The sequence below is a fragment of the Natrix helvetica genome (assembly GCF_964273705.1).
Source record: "Natrix helvetica genome assembly, chromosome: 1".
Lineage (NCBI taxonomy): Eukaryota > Metazoa > Chordata > Lepidosauria > Squamata > Natricidae > Natrix > Natrix helvetica.
The window spans coordinates 178909467-178926515 of record NC_138548.1 but is presented as its reverse complement, the minus strand read 5'-3'; the positions used below and the strand labels follow the sequence as shown (position 1 = coordinate 178926515).

The window sequence follows — 17049 nt, the reverse complement described above, 5'->3', positions numbered from 1 at the left end:
CCAGCCCCCAGCACGCAAATGACTACCGTTTTGTCCGTAGGGCCAATTTTTGACCTCCAGAGTCTTCAGGGGCCTTCAGACGGCTTCCCTGAAGGCTCCGGAGGGTCAAAAACGGCCATACGAGCAAACCGGAAGTCCCTTCCTGAACTTCCGGTTTGCCCATAGGGCCGGTTTTTCGCACTTTGGAGGCTTCAGGGAAGCCTCTGAAGGATGAAAAATGCCCTCAAAAGGTCGAAGTCAGCTGGCCAGTGCGCGCAGGCATGCTGGCCAGCTGACAGGGCAACGCCTTGCGTGCCCTGACAAATGGTTTCGCATGCCACCTGTGACACACGTGCCAAAGGTTCGCCATCACGGGTCTAGTGCATACTTACTTACAATTGTCGTTTCTATGACATTTCTCCCCTACGATTCTGGGTGGCTCTGGCCTCATTTATTTACTGAATTTTTTTTGAGGTTAAAGTTTTCGTGTATTTATTATTTTTTCCCTGATGTGGCTTGGGGGATGAATTTGGCTACTGGTTGAGCCTAGGGAACCAGGCAGGATTATTGTTGGGGCATTTGGGCTATTGCACTGTGACTGGAATGTGTGCATGGGTATTTGTATAGTGCAAAAATTGTAAGCAGCACACTATTTGACTATTAGATGCAGTGATTTTTAAAAGAAGCAAAAAATGGTAGCAAAAGTATAATTATATGTTCTATAGAAATTGAATGAATAAATAAATATAAATAAATAAATAAATTTCACTTAGGATTTTTTTTCTTGATTAAGCAAGACCAGTGGTGTATGGAAAATAACTACTGCTAACTATTCAGGTAAATTAAGGTAGTATCTCAGGAAGTTTAATCAATTGAAAAATCTGCTCTGCTGTGAAGTAGGAAAAACTTTTCTGATCAGATGCCATCATTCCATCTATTCCATTGTATGAGGAAGTTATAATTCAAAAAAGTATTTTGAAAAATCACCTTGCTGGCTGTTTTTTCTCCCAACTATCAAATAACTATCAAAGCACTACTCTGTCATACTGCCTATCCTTCTGGGGCTGGAGTGAAAAACAGAGCAGTAAAAGGTTGTTCCTCAATTCTCCCAGCACCTAATACTGTATATAGTGACCAGAAAATTTGAAACAGCTGAAAGAGTATCTGATAGGTCACATAATTAACCAAAGTCTTTATGGAGATGATGAATAGAAACATTAAAGTGTTTTGGTGAAATTACTTAGTTGGGAAGGGTAGACAAAGCTGATAAGGGTCTTTCCCTATCTGGTGTTACCTTGCGCTTCTCTCTTTCTTCAATAGCCCCTATTTGCCCTTTGAGTTTCTGGTTCTCTCTTAACGCTTCTTCGTGGGATTTGACTGATAGAGAAAGAGAGTCCTCTCTGCAGACAAGGAGAGACTGTGTCTTTTATGGAAAAAAAGAGAGAGAGAAATGTTATTTTTCTAAATGCCAGGAACTAAGTCTAGTGGGGAAAATGCTACCCTCAATTTTGTGCAAATAAATCAGTAGCTAAACAGTAAAGAGAGACTGGAATATTCAGAACTGGTTACCATTCCACATATATCCATGAGCTACAGAATACGTACAAGCATCACTTGAGAAACAACAACAATTAGCAACCTAGAGACACTCATTTTTCAAGACAATTTAATCTTATGGTTAATATTAGGAAATGAATTCCCCCACCTAATCTTGCCATAAAAGGAAGCCCAGCGCAAAAGAGAGTACTCAAACACATTTTTTTAATCATAAAAGATGCCAAAGCACAAAGGAGAGGTAGACTAATTGCTGACACAAAATACTGTATATTTCAATTAAAAGCAGGTGACATGTTATCAACTACCAGTGTGTGGTAGTAATAAACTCTCTTACTATTTCTACCCACTGCCCATGGAATTGTATTATTCTCTCTTATAGAACGAAGTGTAGGATAAAACAATCATAATGCCAAATAATAAAGTAATGTGCAAAGTATAGCTTAAAGTAAGTATTAAAAACTAGCAGCGGAACCAACTTCCTATTTCAATTTAAACAAAACCAGATTTCTTTAATAGCTACAAACTCCCTAGCTTAAGGATGAGTTTGATGTAACACCTATGTTAAGCATGAACTTTTAACCGATCAAACTACCCTCCAGTTTCACAGGTGAATGACATATGTTTCCTTAACACTCTTGGCTCTTAATGTAACAGTTTCACTTCTCAAATTCCAAGCAGAATATATAATCATCTATCTTTATCTATATTATGATTATTTTATTACATTAGTCCCTTAGAGAAAATTTTCAAATCAAATTTCTGAATCATACACTCTATGTATGTGTGGGGAGTGAGGAAGAGACAGAGGCTGAAATGAACCAGGCTGTTGTTCAATATCAGGTGTGAATAAGAACATATGAATGGATGTGGTTATGCACAAGCGTGCGTGTGCGCACGCACGCACACAATAGGCTAGGCCTTCTAGGTCTGAGAGAGAATGACTGACCCAATGATATCCATCTGGCTTCCCTGCCTAAGGAAAAAGTAGAACCTGAATCTCCATAATTATATATGATTGGTTGCTGATATCCTCTTCCTGCATGTCACAGTTTTAAACTCACCCTCTGGATATCTGTTCCCTCACTAACTACATCCCTGTCAGTTTCTAAACGTTTGCGGCTCCTGAGTTTTCTTCTACGCTCCAGCTTTTCATCCACAGCCATGGCAGCTTTGAATAAATCACGAGAAGAGGCTCTGCGATTATCACCACAGTCAGAGACAGATTCCCTCCCAGGCAGATCAGTCATGAAACGGACTCTACGTGTTGGAGAATATAGGGAAGACGTTTGTTCCCTAAGTTCCACGTTGGTCTTTATGTCACAGGCCAGGCATGACCTAAAATGGTTACTGGACTTCTGCTGCCAGCAATTTTCCGAAGACTTTCTTTTTTTAAGAGGCATTTTCGCTATAAACTTTGTGGCTTAAGGAGAAATAAAAATCCCGGAGAAGGCTGATCAAGTTTGAAAAGAGTGGTGTCCATTTTCAAATACAGATTCTTATCCCCAACTACATATTGCTTTAAAAAGCTGTTATATTAATGAGGTCTGAAGGGAGCCATTTTAAATCTGATTTTGTTCCCTTTTCCCATCAATGGCTGTTGAAAAGTTCTAGCCCTTCTTATTCAAAGGTAAAGCTGTATGTTCTCTCCCATATCATAGAAATTCTGGGACATCACTCTGTTCCATTTGTGATGTCATGAGACTCCTCCTCTTTGGTCAGAATGTGATTTATTCACAATCCACTTTCTGTAATGAACAAATTAAGTGAAAAAATAGTGCAGATTGACAAATTGGATTAAATTTAACTCCATATTCTGTTTTTCTTTTTCTTTTTCCAAAATAGCAACATTGAGATTTGCAATGGTGTGCCCTGGGAGGTTAAAATGCTCTGATATTACTTGACATACCCTATTTTGAGTTGTGATCTCAATTTGTGTCTGTTACCGTATTTTTCGGAGTATAAGATGCACCTTTTTCCCTCAAAAAAGAGGCTGAAAATCTGGGTGCATCTTATAGTTCACGAAAAACAGGCCGAGTGCAAAAACTTACCCCCCCTTTCGGAAAGCTCTTTTGTTAGAGTGATTGATGAGAATTACATTGATCAAGTGCTGTGCCAGCAGAAACAAGTCTTAGGTGCTGCAGATTGTCAGTGATTTCCTTCTCTAGCACATGGATAAATACACCTGGAAACATCTACCTACCTACCTATTCTCTCACCTACCTACCTACCTACCTACCTACCTACCTACCTACCTACCCTCTCTCCCTTTATCTCTATCCCTCTACCTACCTACCTACTCTCCCTCCCTACTGTATTTCACTCTCTCTCTCTCTCTCTCTCTCCCCCTCTATCTACCTACCTACCTACTCTCTCTCCCTACCTACCTAGTGTATTTCTCCCACTCTCTCCCTACCTACTTTTTTTTAATTTGCCTCTTCAAAACCTTGGTGCGTCTTATACTCTGAAAAATACGGTAATTATTTTGTTTAAAATAAACTCAGAAAACCTTCCCTTCCCATTAGAACCTGGGTCTCCATACTTCTATATGATTGCGCCATCTATTTCTCCAATGTGTTTTGATGCTCTAAAATTATGACTTATTTCCATTCAAAAAACATATCTGGTAAATCAAAACTATTAATATATGTATTAATTTAATATTGTAAATTTTTCCAACAGGAAAAATATATATTAATACCAATGATTATTTAACTATGTATGGTCTATCTACAATTTGATCGTGTAGCATTTAAAATATCAAAAATCAGAAAAAAATATAATTCCAAGCAATTTTTCCTCAAAAAAACGAAAACAAAAAACAAAACCACTCGCAAGTTTTTCTTGTTTCCAAGAAGTTGATCCTTGTGGCAATCAAAAGGCTACTTCCACTTTCTTGGCTCCAAAAGTGCTTCATGTTCATAGAAACAAAAGATATTTATTAGTTTACAAATAGCTGACTGAACACATAATCCGCAGAGGGATGATAACTTTTTAAACCCAAGAGTCTCTCTAAATGCTGGTAAATAGTTGTAGGGTTTGAAGAAACGTAGGTGGCTTTAGACCTGGTGAGGCAGCAAAGAACAACATTAAATCCTGAAGGAGGACAGCAAAGATCCAGATTTAAATTTATTGAATATGGAGCTCCCTGGATGACTTCAAGTCAGTCCCTTACTCTCTTCAATCCAACCTGTTTTATAAAATTGTTACAGAAGGGTAAAATTAGAGAACTCTATGCATGTTGTCATAGAAAATGTAGGATTTAAATGCAATAATAAAGAAATAATGCACAGAAAAAGGAACAAAGACATAAAACCAAAATCTAACATATATATTGCTATAGGTAGCTTAAACACTATAGACCATAGGTGTCAAACTCAAGGGCCGTGGGCTGGATCTGGCCCATGGGTGCTTAGATCTGGTCTGCGGGGCCATACTGGAAACAGCAAAGGACTGGCCTGCAGTGCCTCTGCCAGCAAAAACTGAGCTCCGGAGGGCTGCATGTGTCCCTGGGTCCTATTTTCAGCCACGACAGCCTCCGGCAGTCTTCTGCTGCCAAAAGGTTTAGGTTTAGGTTTATTAAATGTATAGACCGCCCCCTCTCCCCGTAGGGACTCGGGGCGGTGTACAGACCGTTCGTGTATAAAACAACAAAACAAAAGTGGAGCAGAGGACTGCAGGAGGCCATCACAGCCAAAAACGGGGGCCAGGGCTCTCTTTTAGCTAGTAGAGGGCTAGCAAAACAAACTAAAAACAAAACAAAAGGAGAAATGTTTCCCCTTTTACATTTGAGCATGCAAGAAGGGACAGGAAAGAAGAAAGGGAAAGAGGAGAAAAGAAAATGAAGGACAGATGGGAAGAGAGCAAGAAAGTAAAAATAAGGAGAGGGGAAGGGAGAAGAAAAAAAGAAGGAAGGAAAAAGAAGAGAAGAAAGGAAGGAAGGAAATTATGAGAGTGAGGGAGGGTCTGAGGGAAGTCCTGCCTTAGCACTTAGCCACCACGTGTCCCCGACACATTGAGCTGGTCATGCTCACCTTGACCACGCCCCACCCAGGTCCCCCGAGGCCAAACACCACTTTGATGTGGCCCCCAATGAAATCGAGTTTGACACCTCTGTTATAGACAGAGTACACTTTATGTCTATTACATTTATGGAGTACCTGATCATATTTAGCCTTCAGGGTAATACAAAATGTGTGAAGCTGATTATTTTCTGATTGCACATATATGAGGGACTGCAGTTCTTCTTCCAGTTGCTGTACTTTCAGCTAGAGACAATGAAAGATGGCTTTCAGCTTAAACATTTTTAAAATGTCTGGAGAAACTATTATGAACAGAATCCCACAGAATCTACAGGTAAATTACAAAAGGTTATGGTGTAAGATTATAAAAAGTCAGATTCCAACAGGTGAAATCAAAATAGTCTAAAATATATAAGCATATAATTGTCGTGTTATTTAAATACATCTACTCCTCATGATGTCATATACTTAGGCATATGCCTTATTTTTTACTGTGCATCCTCTCTATCTCTCCTTGCAGTATTAAAGAGACTCATTTCAGTACAGTCCATTAAAATTACAGGCGGTCCTCATTTAAAGTCTGATTGGACTTAATGACAGTGCTGAACAAGTGGCACTCACATCCAGTCCTCGAAGTTTTGGTTATCATAGCACCTCCAGAGTCACGAGACTTCATTTCAGCCACCGCTCCTCGCTTTCATTTGCCATACTGTCGCACAGACATATGACTGTGATTTGTCACCTTCCCTGCCAACTTCCCACAAGCAGAGTCAATGGAGAAGTTGGCAAGAAGTCAAAAGCTAGCGTCACATGAGATCCTCACTTAATGACTAGCTTAACAAACATAACTAGGACTGCCTTTGCTAAGCGGTGCAGTCACATAGTTGTTCAACCTATGACGGCACTGCTTAACAAGAGTTTTCAGTTCCAATTAGTATTGACTGCCTGTAAGGTGATATCTTTAAGTAAAAGCATTTATAGGATTGCAGTATCAATTGTGACATCAATTTAATGACTAAAATGTCACTGTTCCTAGGTTTGTCTTCACTCTTATTTATTTCCTGTTCCTCTTCTTCACTGTCATCCGAAAATATCCATCATCTCCTAGACAACACAACCAAGTCATTTTTAAAAAAGATTTCTGTGCCATAGGAATGATCGACTTTGCGTCTACAAAGCCTATCTTTTAATTTCTATTCTTTGTTTAGGGTTCAGGCCTATAAGCTGTTTTGTTTATAATATGTTTCAAACAAAAAACCGCAGTTGGAAATTAATGAAAGAACCTGAAAGATAAATTTCAGATAATATTCAAGTACTCCAGAAGTGCCACAGAAGCCACTTTCTATACTACAGGTGTACTTTTTAAAAGTCTGAGAATCAGATTGGTGAAGTTAGGGAAGCACTTGCTCTTGTCTTAATATGAAGAATGGCTTTAGCACTGCAGCAATGGGATGAACTATATAACACTTAAAGTGGGGATCACATACAGATTTCTCATTCTTGGTTTTAAAAACAAACTGCCCCCCCAAATATTTTTAAGCATTCAAGCCAACTGTCTCTTTTTTACAACATTTCATAACATACAAATCTAGTAAAAATTCTAAGATATCAGAAGCAATTATTATTTCTCTTTTCAGTCGCTTGCCTCTTTTTTCCCTTTAAAGAGGTTTGATAAAATACATTTTTTTAAAAAAGACACCAGAGGCACAGTTTATCATTCTTCAGCTTGAAGAGATCTTTCTTTTAAAAAATTATAGACACACTTATGAGTTGTCTTTATGCAGAACAGGATTCAATGATAGAAAACACAGGATGGTTCAAGCACTCTCAAAAACAGATTTTATTCTTCCACTCAACTCCAGAAATAAAAAGAGGATTGTTCAGGAGAGCAGCAGCAGAAGTGTCTCTAAAGGGATTATGCTGAAAAACAGTATAGATCTAATGATCAGGAGAAAGTAAAAGGAGGTGAATAGGAAGCTCAAGAATGATCCTTTCAACAGTTTAGATACCTGAATTTTCCTTTTAGTATATGCCCGTTTTTGTTATCCTTTAACTTTTCAAACTTGTTTTAGTGGCTGATGGACCAGTCATTGTCTTAGGCTCCCTAAACTAAAGAATGTGGTTTTCCCCACTCAGACTTAAAAATTTCTCACTCCTCATTCTTTTTCTTTGCTTTCATTCAGCTGTGATTCGTAGCAAATTGTAAAGAAATGAAGCAGTCATAAATTTTCATTATTAGCTCAAAGCATAACAAAAGAGAAAACACTGGTTAGCAAGATGAAAACAGAGGAGCCTGCTCTCTGTAAACCAAGGATATCGAAACTACAGTTTGGGTAGTTAGGCCTTCCATTCTGGAGATATCTATAGTAAATGTTTCTTTTCTCCAAAACATTGATTCAATTTATTCATTGAAGTATTTACAGTTTGCCCTAAGAATCTCAAGGTGTGTAACTACTCATAAACTCAAAAATAATTTACAAACACACTTCTTTCCATACCTCAATCTAAAACTCACAAGAGTTTTAGATGCCAAAATATATCTAAAAATTGCATTTTGCTTAACTGCAGTACTGTATATACATTAATACTTTTACAAATTAGTCTTCAAAATGTTAAAAAAACCCATGAAAAATGTGCCACTCACAGATAAGGCAAAAATTTAAAAAAATACAAAAATGTAGATGTCAACTTATCCTTAGGTGCCACATTTTTCATGGGTATTTTTTAACATTTTGAGGGCTGGTCATTTGCAGATGGGCTTATGTGTAGATAGTATAGATTATTTCTCAATCTCAGCAATGTTAAGATGTTTGTACTTTGAGTCCCAGAATTCTCTTGTCGGGATACCGGCTGGAGAATTCTGGGAGTTGAAGTCCACCCATCTTAACTGAGATGATAATAAGGTTCTGTATTCTCTTCGCATTATTGCATAAATAGACAACTGTGTTGCTTTTTGAGAGGAAAAGCTGAATAGGTTGCACATAAAAGTAACCGCTGTTACTGAGTCAGCCCCATTCCCTTGTAGTAAGGGAATCGGTTTCCTGTAGTATAAAAAGAAATTCAAGGATTTACGTGGAGACTCATTAAGGGAACCAGGAGTAAGAGAGGATAATGGCCCAGAACATCTTAGTTCAAGTCACAACCTGACTGCAGAATTTCACTTCAGTGCTGACCACAGGATAATGCCCAATAAAGCAGAAAACAAGCAGCCTGCAATGTCCTCTAACAACAATGAACCGGCAGAGTTGACAGGAAACAGGGGAAAGGTTATCACTAAACTTCTGTTTGCCTGAGACAGAAGACCAGCCCTGAATGTAAAAGTAAAATGAGAAACTAAGTAAAATAAAACAGATGCTGTGAAAACTGCAGATATGATTAAAATAAACCTTTACTTCCAATGCCACTGCAAAAAAGTATTGATCCCCCCCCCCTTTTTAATATTCCTTTTTGTTGAAGGTAATTTTTTTTATTGGAGCAGAAGAGATATCATCAAATGACTTTACTTTTATGCCATGTTGTACTATTTCAGTTGCATACCTTTTGGTGCTTAAGTGCAGCATCCTGCTCCAAAAATTCCCTTTTTTCTTTCTCTAGTGCTTTCACTGATTCTTGCAGACAATTAATTTCTGACTTAAAAAAGAAACAAAGACCACATTTCAGGTGCCATAAAATATAGTTAGTTGTTCATAGTTTGAACCATTTGGTAAATGAAACCTATCTAGATATTTCTCTAGCAGCAGGGGGAGCCAGATAATTGTTAGTTATGTACAGCATCAGGGGCTAACATCTAAAATGACTAAAAATGACAAATAATTAGTCTTCTATTTATAAACATCAGTTTAAAATGAATGCCTTTGCTATGGTTATCACACATTTATCTAGAAAATATATTCTGGTTTTTTAAAAAGATGTTTATATCATGTTTTGCTGGTTGTAGAACTTAGCAATACAAAGAGGACCCAGTTTTGAACTGCTTGTCAAAGAATTTTAAAATAACCTTAACCTACTGGATCATTTCACCAAATAAGTGTTTGAACTAAATCTTGAACTAAGCAGAGGTTAAAAGTAATAGGCCAGGTATAGGGGTGCCTCGTATGCTTTTCCAAGTTTATTCCAAGCAAATCTGGATCTACAACCCAATGAATTTGCAAATCAATTGACAGACTTAACTGTTGGCCAATGGGAACCTCAATACTTTAAACACTTGTATATAATGCTGTACCTTTTTTTCCGTTAGTTCGGCTTCCAACTTTTCAATCGTTCTTGTTTCTTGTATTGTTTGCTGCGACTGACATTAAGAATTAAAATAGTTTTTTGCCAAACATTTAAAGGAAAAATCTATTATATATATATATTTTCTTCATGTACATTAGGAATGGTTACTTTTGTAAAAATCTGAATCAGCAGTGATTAGCGATAACTCATCAAATACCATAAAAGGTAATGGTAAAGGTTCCCCTTGCACATATGTGCTAGTCATTCCTGACTCTAGGGGGCGGTGCTCATCTCTGTTTCAAAGCTGAAGAGCCAGCACTGTCTGAAGACATCTCCATGGTCATGTGGCTGGCATGACTGAATGCCAAAGGCACACAGAATGCTGTTACCTTTCCACCAAAGGTGGTCCCTATTTTTCTATTACATTTTTACGTGCTTTCGAACTGCTAGGTTGGCAGAAGCTGGGACAAGTAACAGGAGCTTACTCCGTTATGCAGTGGTAGGGATTTGAACCACTGAACTGCCAACCTTTCTGATCGACAAGCTCAGCATCTTAGCCACTGAGCCACCGCGTCCCCTCAAATACCATAGTATAGCCTTTATTGTCATTGTACCTCATGTATACAACAAAATTGGTTATTGCAGAATATACTGGTTTTCTATGCTATTTTCTGGGGCAAATTTTATTTAAAAAATTTGGCACAGAAATATTATTTTGAGTCAATTCAAATCTTGCACATAATGTCAGTCACAGATAGTCCTCGATCATTTGCTTAGTGACCGCTTGAAGTTACAACAGCACTGAAAAAAGTGACTTATGACCAATTTTCACACTGATGACCGTTGCAGCATCCCCGTGGTCACATGATCAAAATTCAGATTTTGGCAACTTTATTTATGGCATTGACAGATGCAAAATCAATGGAGGAAGTCAGATTCACTAATCAACTGAATGATTCACTTGATCACAGTGATTCACTAAACAATTGGGTCAAGAAAGGTCGTAAAATGGGGCAAAATAAACTTAATCATTGCCTTAATTACCAATGGAAATTTTGGCCTCATTTGCAGTTATAAGTAAAGGATGATTTGTATTTGCCATTTTGGTACTGGTGTATTATACAAAGCAGCAAACATCTTTTTTTTTTTTTTACTAAGATTCCAAATACAAATTTGCCTCTCTCTAATGAACATGTAATGTCCTTCTGACAAAAATGCAGATTTTACTGTAAAACCACAATAAATAGCGACTGTACCTCTTCTTCAAGTATCTTTTTCTCATTTAGCAAAGAATTTCGCTCCTGTGTAATTGTCTCCAATTCCTTTTGGGTCTGGGAAAGTGTAGACTCCAGGCGGGCTTTTTCAGCAGCAATGGTGTCTTCTTTACAGCCCCTCTTCTTGCATTCAGCATGCTCAGTTCGCAGGTCTTCTCTGCAGAATAAACATAACTATGTGGCAGTCCTGTTATCCTCTACATTCTTCAAAAAATTCAGAAGACAGTGCAAGAAGCTGAATAAGGTATAGCTTGTGCTAAACTAAGAGACAAATACAGAAAACAGAACAGGAAAGAAAGTGGGTCACACTTGGGGAACAACCACACAAATGCCTCACATTTTTTTCTGGAGCTGAGCTTTTTCTTGCTGCACAACCTGCAGCTCTCCCGTAACAGCATCCAAAATCAAGTCTTGTTCCTTCAGTTTCTGATGCATTTTTTCTTGTTCCACCTTAATGGGGGGAAAAGGGGGGGGGGAGAATTTATGAACACGGGAGTAACAATGAGAGCCAGTTCGGTCTAGTGCAGTGGTTCTCAACCTGTGGGTCGGGACCCCTTTGGGGGTCGAACGACCCTTTCACAGGGGTCGCCTAAGACCATCGGAAAACATATTTTTGAAAAAATACAGAAAACATAAAATAATTTTATGGTTGGGGGTCACCACAACATGAGGAACTGTATTAAAGGGTCGCGACATTAGGGAGGTTGAGACCCACTGGTCTAGTGGTCTAGTGGTTAAGGCACCAGGCTAGAAACCAAGAGGTTGTGAGTTCCAGTCCTGCCTTAACCATGAAAGCCGGCTGGGTGACTACGGTCTGGTCCTTCTCTCTCATCCCAACTCACCTCACAGGGTTGTTGTTGTTGTTGTGGGGAAAATCAGAGGAAGAAGGAGTATTACATACGTTTGCTATTTTGTTATTTATAAAATAATGAATGCAGGATAAAAATCAATCAACCAACCAATCAGTTATATCTGCTGTATCAGCTATGACTATTCTGAATTGGGAAGCTGTGTTCAGAGTAGGTCATGCTTTAATTTCCTCTACATGGAGCTGCTTTGAACATCCAGAAGCTTGAACTGGCACAGGTTACAGCCTACTTCAACCAACAGAAGGAGCAAATTAACGTCTTAACACTCCTATGTCCAGAATGCACTGATTGCAAGTTAGCTTCAAGTGCAATTCAAAGTCTAGAATTCTTCAAAGCCCTTTATGGTTCAGGACTTGGATATCTTTGGCCTGCCTCCTCCCAGTTGCACCTGCCCATCCAAAAAGGCTGAAAAGCAAGCTTGCTTCAGGTCCCTTCTCTTAGAGATGTTCTACATGGTCCAGAAGTTGAGCCTTCTCAGTTGCAGCCCTCTTCACTAGAATAGTTTACTTCCTGAAATCAAAATAGCCCAACCCTGTTGAGTTTTACAAAACATGTAAAAAATTGCTTTTTTTATAAAAAGCTCTGGGAAGAAAACTTGAGTTTGGGGCTCACTTGACTTGTGTTTGGATGCTTATGGTTCTTCGGTGGCCACGGTCATTTTTGATAACTGACAGATGATCTTTCTAATATTGTTTTGCTATTTTAATTTTTCTTATTAAAGGAAAGGAATGGAAGCTATTGGGAATCCCTCTGCATTGGAACAACAAATGCTAAGCAAGCAAGGAAACAGAAAATAAATAAAGGTATGAAATGATGATCAGCAATTGAAATTCCACAGCTTTGTCAATGTAAGGGCTGCCCAGCTAATTTCCCTTCTGGTTCTGACTTCACAGTGAATAAACAAAGCCTGACATTAGCAGAAATGAGGAGCCAGCAATTCTTTGCTTGACTTTTCTTTCAGCAAGTTTTTTAGTTTATTTATTATTATTTTTCAATTTTTTGAACTGCCTATCTCCCTCAAAAAGGGTATCCTGCGCAATATACAATGCATGTGAGACTGCTACAAGACAGATGTAAAACATTAGGCATATCTCTGTTCTCCCTTTTCTCCTTCACAGATTTTAACAATATATACTGATGGAGACTTCTTGAAATCTCAGCTATTTAAACAAATACACAGGTTCTCCTTTGTCTACCACATTGTTTCCATCTAGTTCAGTGGTTCTCAACCTGTGGGTTGGGACCCCTTTGGGGGTCGAACGATTCTTTCACAGGGGTCACCTAAGACCATTGGAAAACACCTATTTTCGATGGTCTTAGGAACCGAGACACCAATTTTATGGATGGGGGTCACCACAACATGAGGAACTCTATTAAAGGGTCGCGGCATTGGGAAGGTTGAGAAACACTGATCAAGTTGATCTACTACAAGACATGGGTGGATTCTTATCTATACAGCCACGCAGAATCACGTTAGCAAGATGGGTGGCCATATGAATAAATAAAAGGAATAAAAGGAAGGCTAGGCCACGCACCTAAAGCTAACCATTGACTGTTTTTAACAAACAACTTACATTTATATATATTAAAATGTACTCCATACCTGAAGAGCATCCTGATGATCTGGAGTAAGTTGAGCATTTTCCATAGTAGCTTTTTGAAGAGCACCACTTAGTTCTGTGCACTGTTGAGCCAACTGCCCATTAAGTTTCTGAAAAAGAAAACAGATTTTCTGCAGCAATAGACACAAGTTCCCTGACAAGATGACTAGTTTTGGCTTCCATCTTTAAAAAAACAACAACAGATATTGTTTTTGATAGATATTGTTTCTTGTATTTTACCTGTAAGAATCTTCCCAAGCTGCTTGCCTTCTTTTGACAATAAGCAGAAACTATTCCATGGAATTGAAGTGTGTGTGTGTGTGTGTGTGTGTGTGTGTGTGTGTGTGTGTCTGTCTGTCTGTCTGTCTGTCTGTCTGTCTGTCAATCTTAGGTCCCTAGTAGCTGTGCAACCCCCCCACCCCGGCTTGATCTTGGTCTTCCCCCACCCCACCCCCATCCTCCTTGCCTGGCTGGTAGTTTCCCAACATTTCAGGAGCAATGTTTTGTGATGACCATTTCCCATCATTTGACCATTAAATCTCACATCTCCAATTTTCCTAAGATTTTACAGATATTTGTCTCTTGTGTCCTATATACAGGTAGTCTGCATTTAGCAGTTGCCTCACTTAGCAACCACTTGCAATTACCATGAAAAATAAAATTACAACCAGTTCGTACATTTACCATCTTCACTGGTCTATAAAGCAAAAGGACAGCTGAACCATTAGCATTGTTTATTGCTTTGCTTAATGACCAAATTGCCAGTCCCAGTTACAGACACTAAAAGAGGACTACCAGTAATTTAAGACAAGTTTGTAGTAACAGGAATATTTCCTACCTGTGCCTTACTTGCTACCTCTTGTAAAGTAAATATTTTTGACCGAAACTTTGTATTCTTTTCTTGTGCCGTGTTCAAACATAGCTGTGTAGTCTAGATGAAAATAAGGTTAATTGTCTTTAGGAAAAAATATTTTAAAACAGGTATTAAAACATAATTATTCTCTCTGGCGCAGCTCTTTATGTATTAGCAAAAATTTTTTGTTGTGTAGTTAAAGTCAAGACACTTATAAAAAGAATTTCTATAATATATTTTTGACCTGCTGATTTTCTTTTTATACTTACTTGGACTTCTTCACGTAGCTTAGAAATCATCTTGTCTCGGGATTCTACAAAAAAATCAAAATGCAGCTGTTTTTATTAGATATCTAACTGTTTAACTAATATTCTTCCCTAATAATAACAATAATAACAACAAAACAGATGCAAAGCTTGTTCACTCCAAGCAAGCTGTATTTTTAAGTAGTACACTCAGGATTTGCCTACCGATTATTGTATGCATTTATGAAATCCAAAGTAACATTTTTCTGCATGTAGATTTAAACTTGCAAGCTGATTTGATGAGAGCATCTCCAAGGCATTTCCTGTAACATCTATAGCTACTTATATGAAGGATTATGCTGTCCTGTTTCAATCTGTCACAGGTGGCCTAGTAATTTTTTTTTGAAGACCTCCTACATCAATAGATCACTACACTGTAGATAGCTGGTTCCATCATGAAACCATTTTAAAATTATTGTAATAGCAGATGTACAATGCAATCAGTTTACAAGAGGAGCAATAGCTTGCCTCAATGAAGACCTTCCAGTGGAAACTAGATATTATATTTGTGACAATACTCTACCTCGGGAATTCCAGTAGACTTTATGATTGAGTGGCTAATAATCAATTTCTCATTTATTTCATGAATGATTTTGCAAGTATGTTATAATTTTCTCTTTCCAAAAAGCAGCAATTAGTGTGATTTTTCCATTTACTCAGAAAAACAATTACAGTTTAAAAGAAGTCAAGAAAAAAACCAATTAAAGATATTTCGAATTAGCGTATCTATCAAGTGATAGCCAAAGTTGGTTTAAGAAATATAAAACATCTAAGGTTTTGATTCCAATACCTAGATCAGCTTTAAGACATACACATTCCTCCTCTAATTGAACTAACTTCTCTTGTTCTTGCTGTAGTCTCTCCTGAGATAGCTGAATATCATGGCGTAGAATGTTACAATCCTCCTGCAGAATTTGAACCTGTAATGGCATTTGAAACATGCATTCTGTAAAATACAGGCATTTCTTACAACAATTAAGAAATACCAAAAAGTGAGCAAGCTAAATGAAATTAAATTATTCAGTTGAATAGCTTATCATGTAGATTATTATCTTTGAGTATCAGGATGGGAATACCAACAAATTTGAAGAATAATTCAAGAGCAGATTTGAATACTGGCTCATGGCTACATTTTTAAAATAAAAAAAAAACAGTGTCCAAATAGGTATGTATTGATGTCATGGGAAGAGGAAGATTTGGGGGGGGGGGAGCTTAGGGAAATTTTGGAGGATTTTGATGGGTGGCAGGAATAGCTTGCTATTGAAAATCATTGGGGTTGCCATCAAATTTTGACTGTGATTTGGAAACTGCAAAATGTGGACTGGAATTTGCTATCCACCTCGGATATGGACACCTACTTCCATTGACAGCTGACCCATCATTTAGACTGACACCAACACTGTATCTGATGGATTACTAACGGAATAAAATATACACATAGAATTTGTTCATTATTGAATTTAGTTGATTGTCATGAGGCAGCCTATATAATCTCTGTCAAAATCTGGCATATTAGCCAGGTAATGTAAGCTACAATGCTGGACAACCATCCAGTACTCACATTCTCTGATTACTTCTTGCTAGTCAAAAAAAGCATACATTTTCCAAATTGCAGCATGCCGACTATTCTCATAAACTGCATGAATAAGAGTAAGATATAGGTGATTAAGGGTTGGCAAAGGAAGATTTTCTTAATGGTGCGCAATCATGTGCACATTACAAGTGGCCTTCCAGCATTCTGCTTAATAGAGAAAAAAATGAACATTTATATACATCAATGTTTGCATTAGTAAATTCTCTTAATAAGCCTGGTTGTATCAGCAATAGTAATTTAATATTCTGCTTTAATGGTATGCTGTTGCAACCTTACACGTCAATATCAATCCATCAGCATCCTGCAAGCACATTCTTTGGTCATATTCTAGAAGAAAGGCGTCTACTACCTGCTTCTGTTCTTTTTCCACTATTGCTTCCATGTCACGCATTTGATAAAGAAGGACAACCTGGCTTTGTTCCAAAGACTCCCTTGAGCTGGACTCCTTGGATAATTTCTCCATTATCTGGAAAAAACAAACAAATGTAAAGCACAAAGGCAACACAGAAAACAAATCTGAGAGTCTCACTTTGCAAGTCACAATATAGAGACTTCCACAATATATTTGATGGACATGATTTCCTATGTTCTTAGTCTGACATGGTTTTATCTTATTTCTGCAAAAATAATGCTGGCCTTTCGATTGAAAACCTCTTCCCAAACAATACACGATCTCTTGGAGAATATTCTAAGAATCTTCAACTCATCCATTCCCTTGTGCCTATAGCCCTGTATTATCTAGTACAGCGATGCAAACCTTTTTTGGCTCGTGTGCCATAAGTG

The 17049-nt window shown here is 37.9% G+C and overlaps 1 protein-coding gene across 4 annotated transcripts in view; it reads right to left on the bottom strand.

The window, feature by feature from the left end:
- CCDC150 (coiled-coil domain containing 150) overlaps positions 1 to 17049 on the bottom strand; it is a 44175-nt gene that overhangs the window by 12829 nt on the left and 14297 nt on the right. For all 4 annotated transcript variants that reach the window (XM_081934435.1, XM_081934434.1, XM_081934433.1 and 1 more), the window contains exons 7-17: positions 16616 to 16732; positions 15463 to 15592; positions 14637 to 14680; positions 14353 to 14445; positions 13517 to 13624; positions 11382 to 11494; positions 11027 to 11201; positions 9778 to 9843; positions 9093 to 9185; positions 5694 to 5801; positions 1274 to 1402 (exon numbers count right to left, since the gene is read on the bottom strand). In XM_081934435.1, coding sequence (XP_081790561.1) covers positions 1274 to 1402; positions 5694 to 5801; positions 9093 to 9185; positions 9778 to 9843; positions 11027 to 11201; positions 11382 to 11494; positions 13517 to 13624; positions 14353 to 14445; positions 14637 to 14680; positions 15463 to 15592; positions 16616 to 16732 — 1176 coding nt within the window. The remainder of the gene's footprint in view (positions 1 to 1273; positions 1403 to 5693; positions 5802 to 9092; positions 9186 to 9777; positions 9844 to 11026; positions 11202 to 11381; positions 11495 to 13516; positions 13625 to 14352; positions 14446 to 14636; positions 14681 to 15462; positions 15593 to 16615; positions 16733 to 17049) is intronic.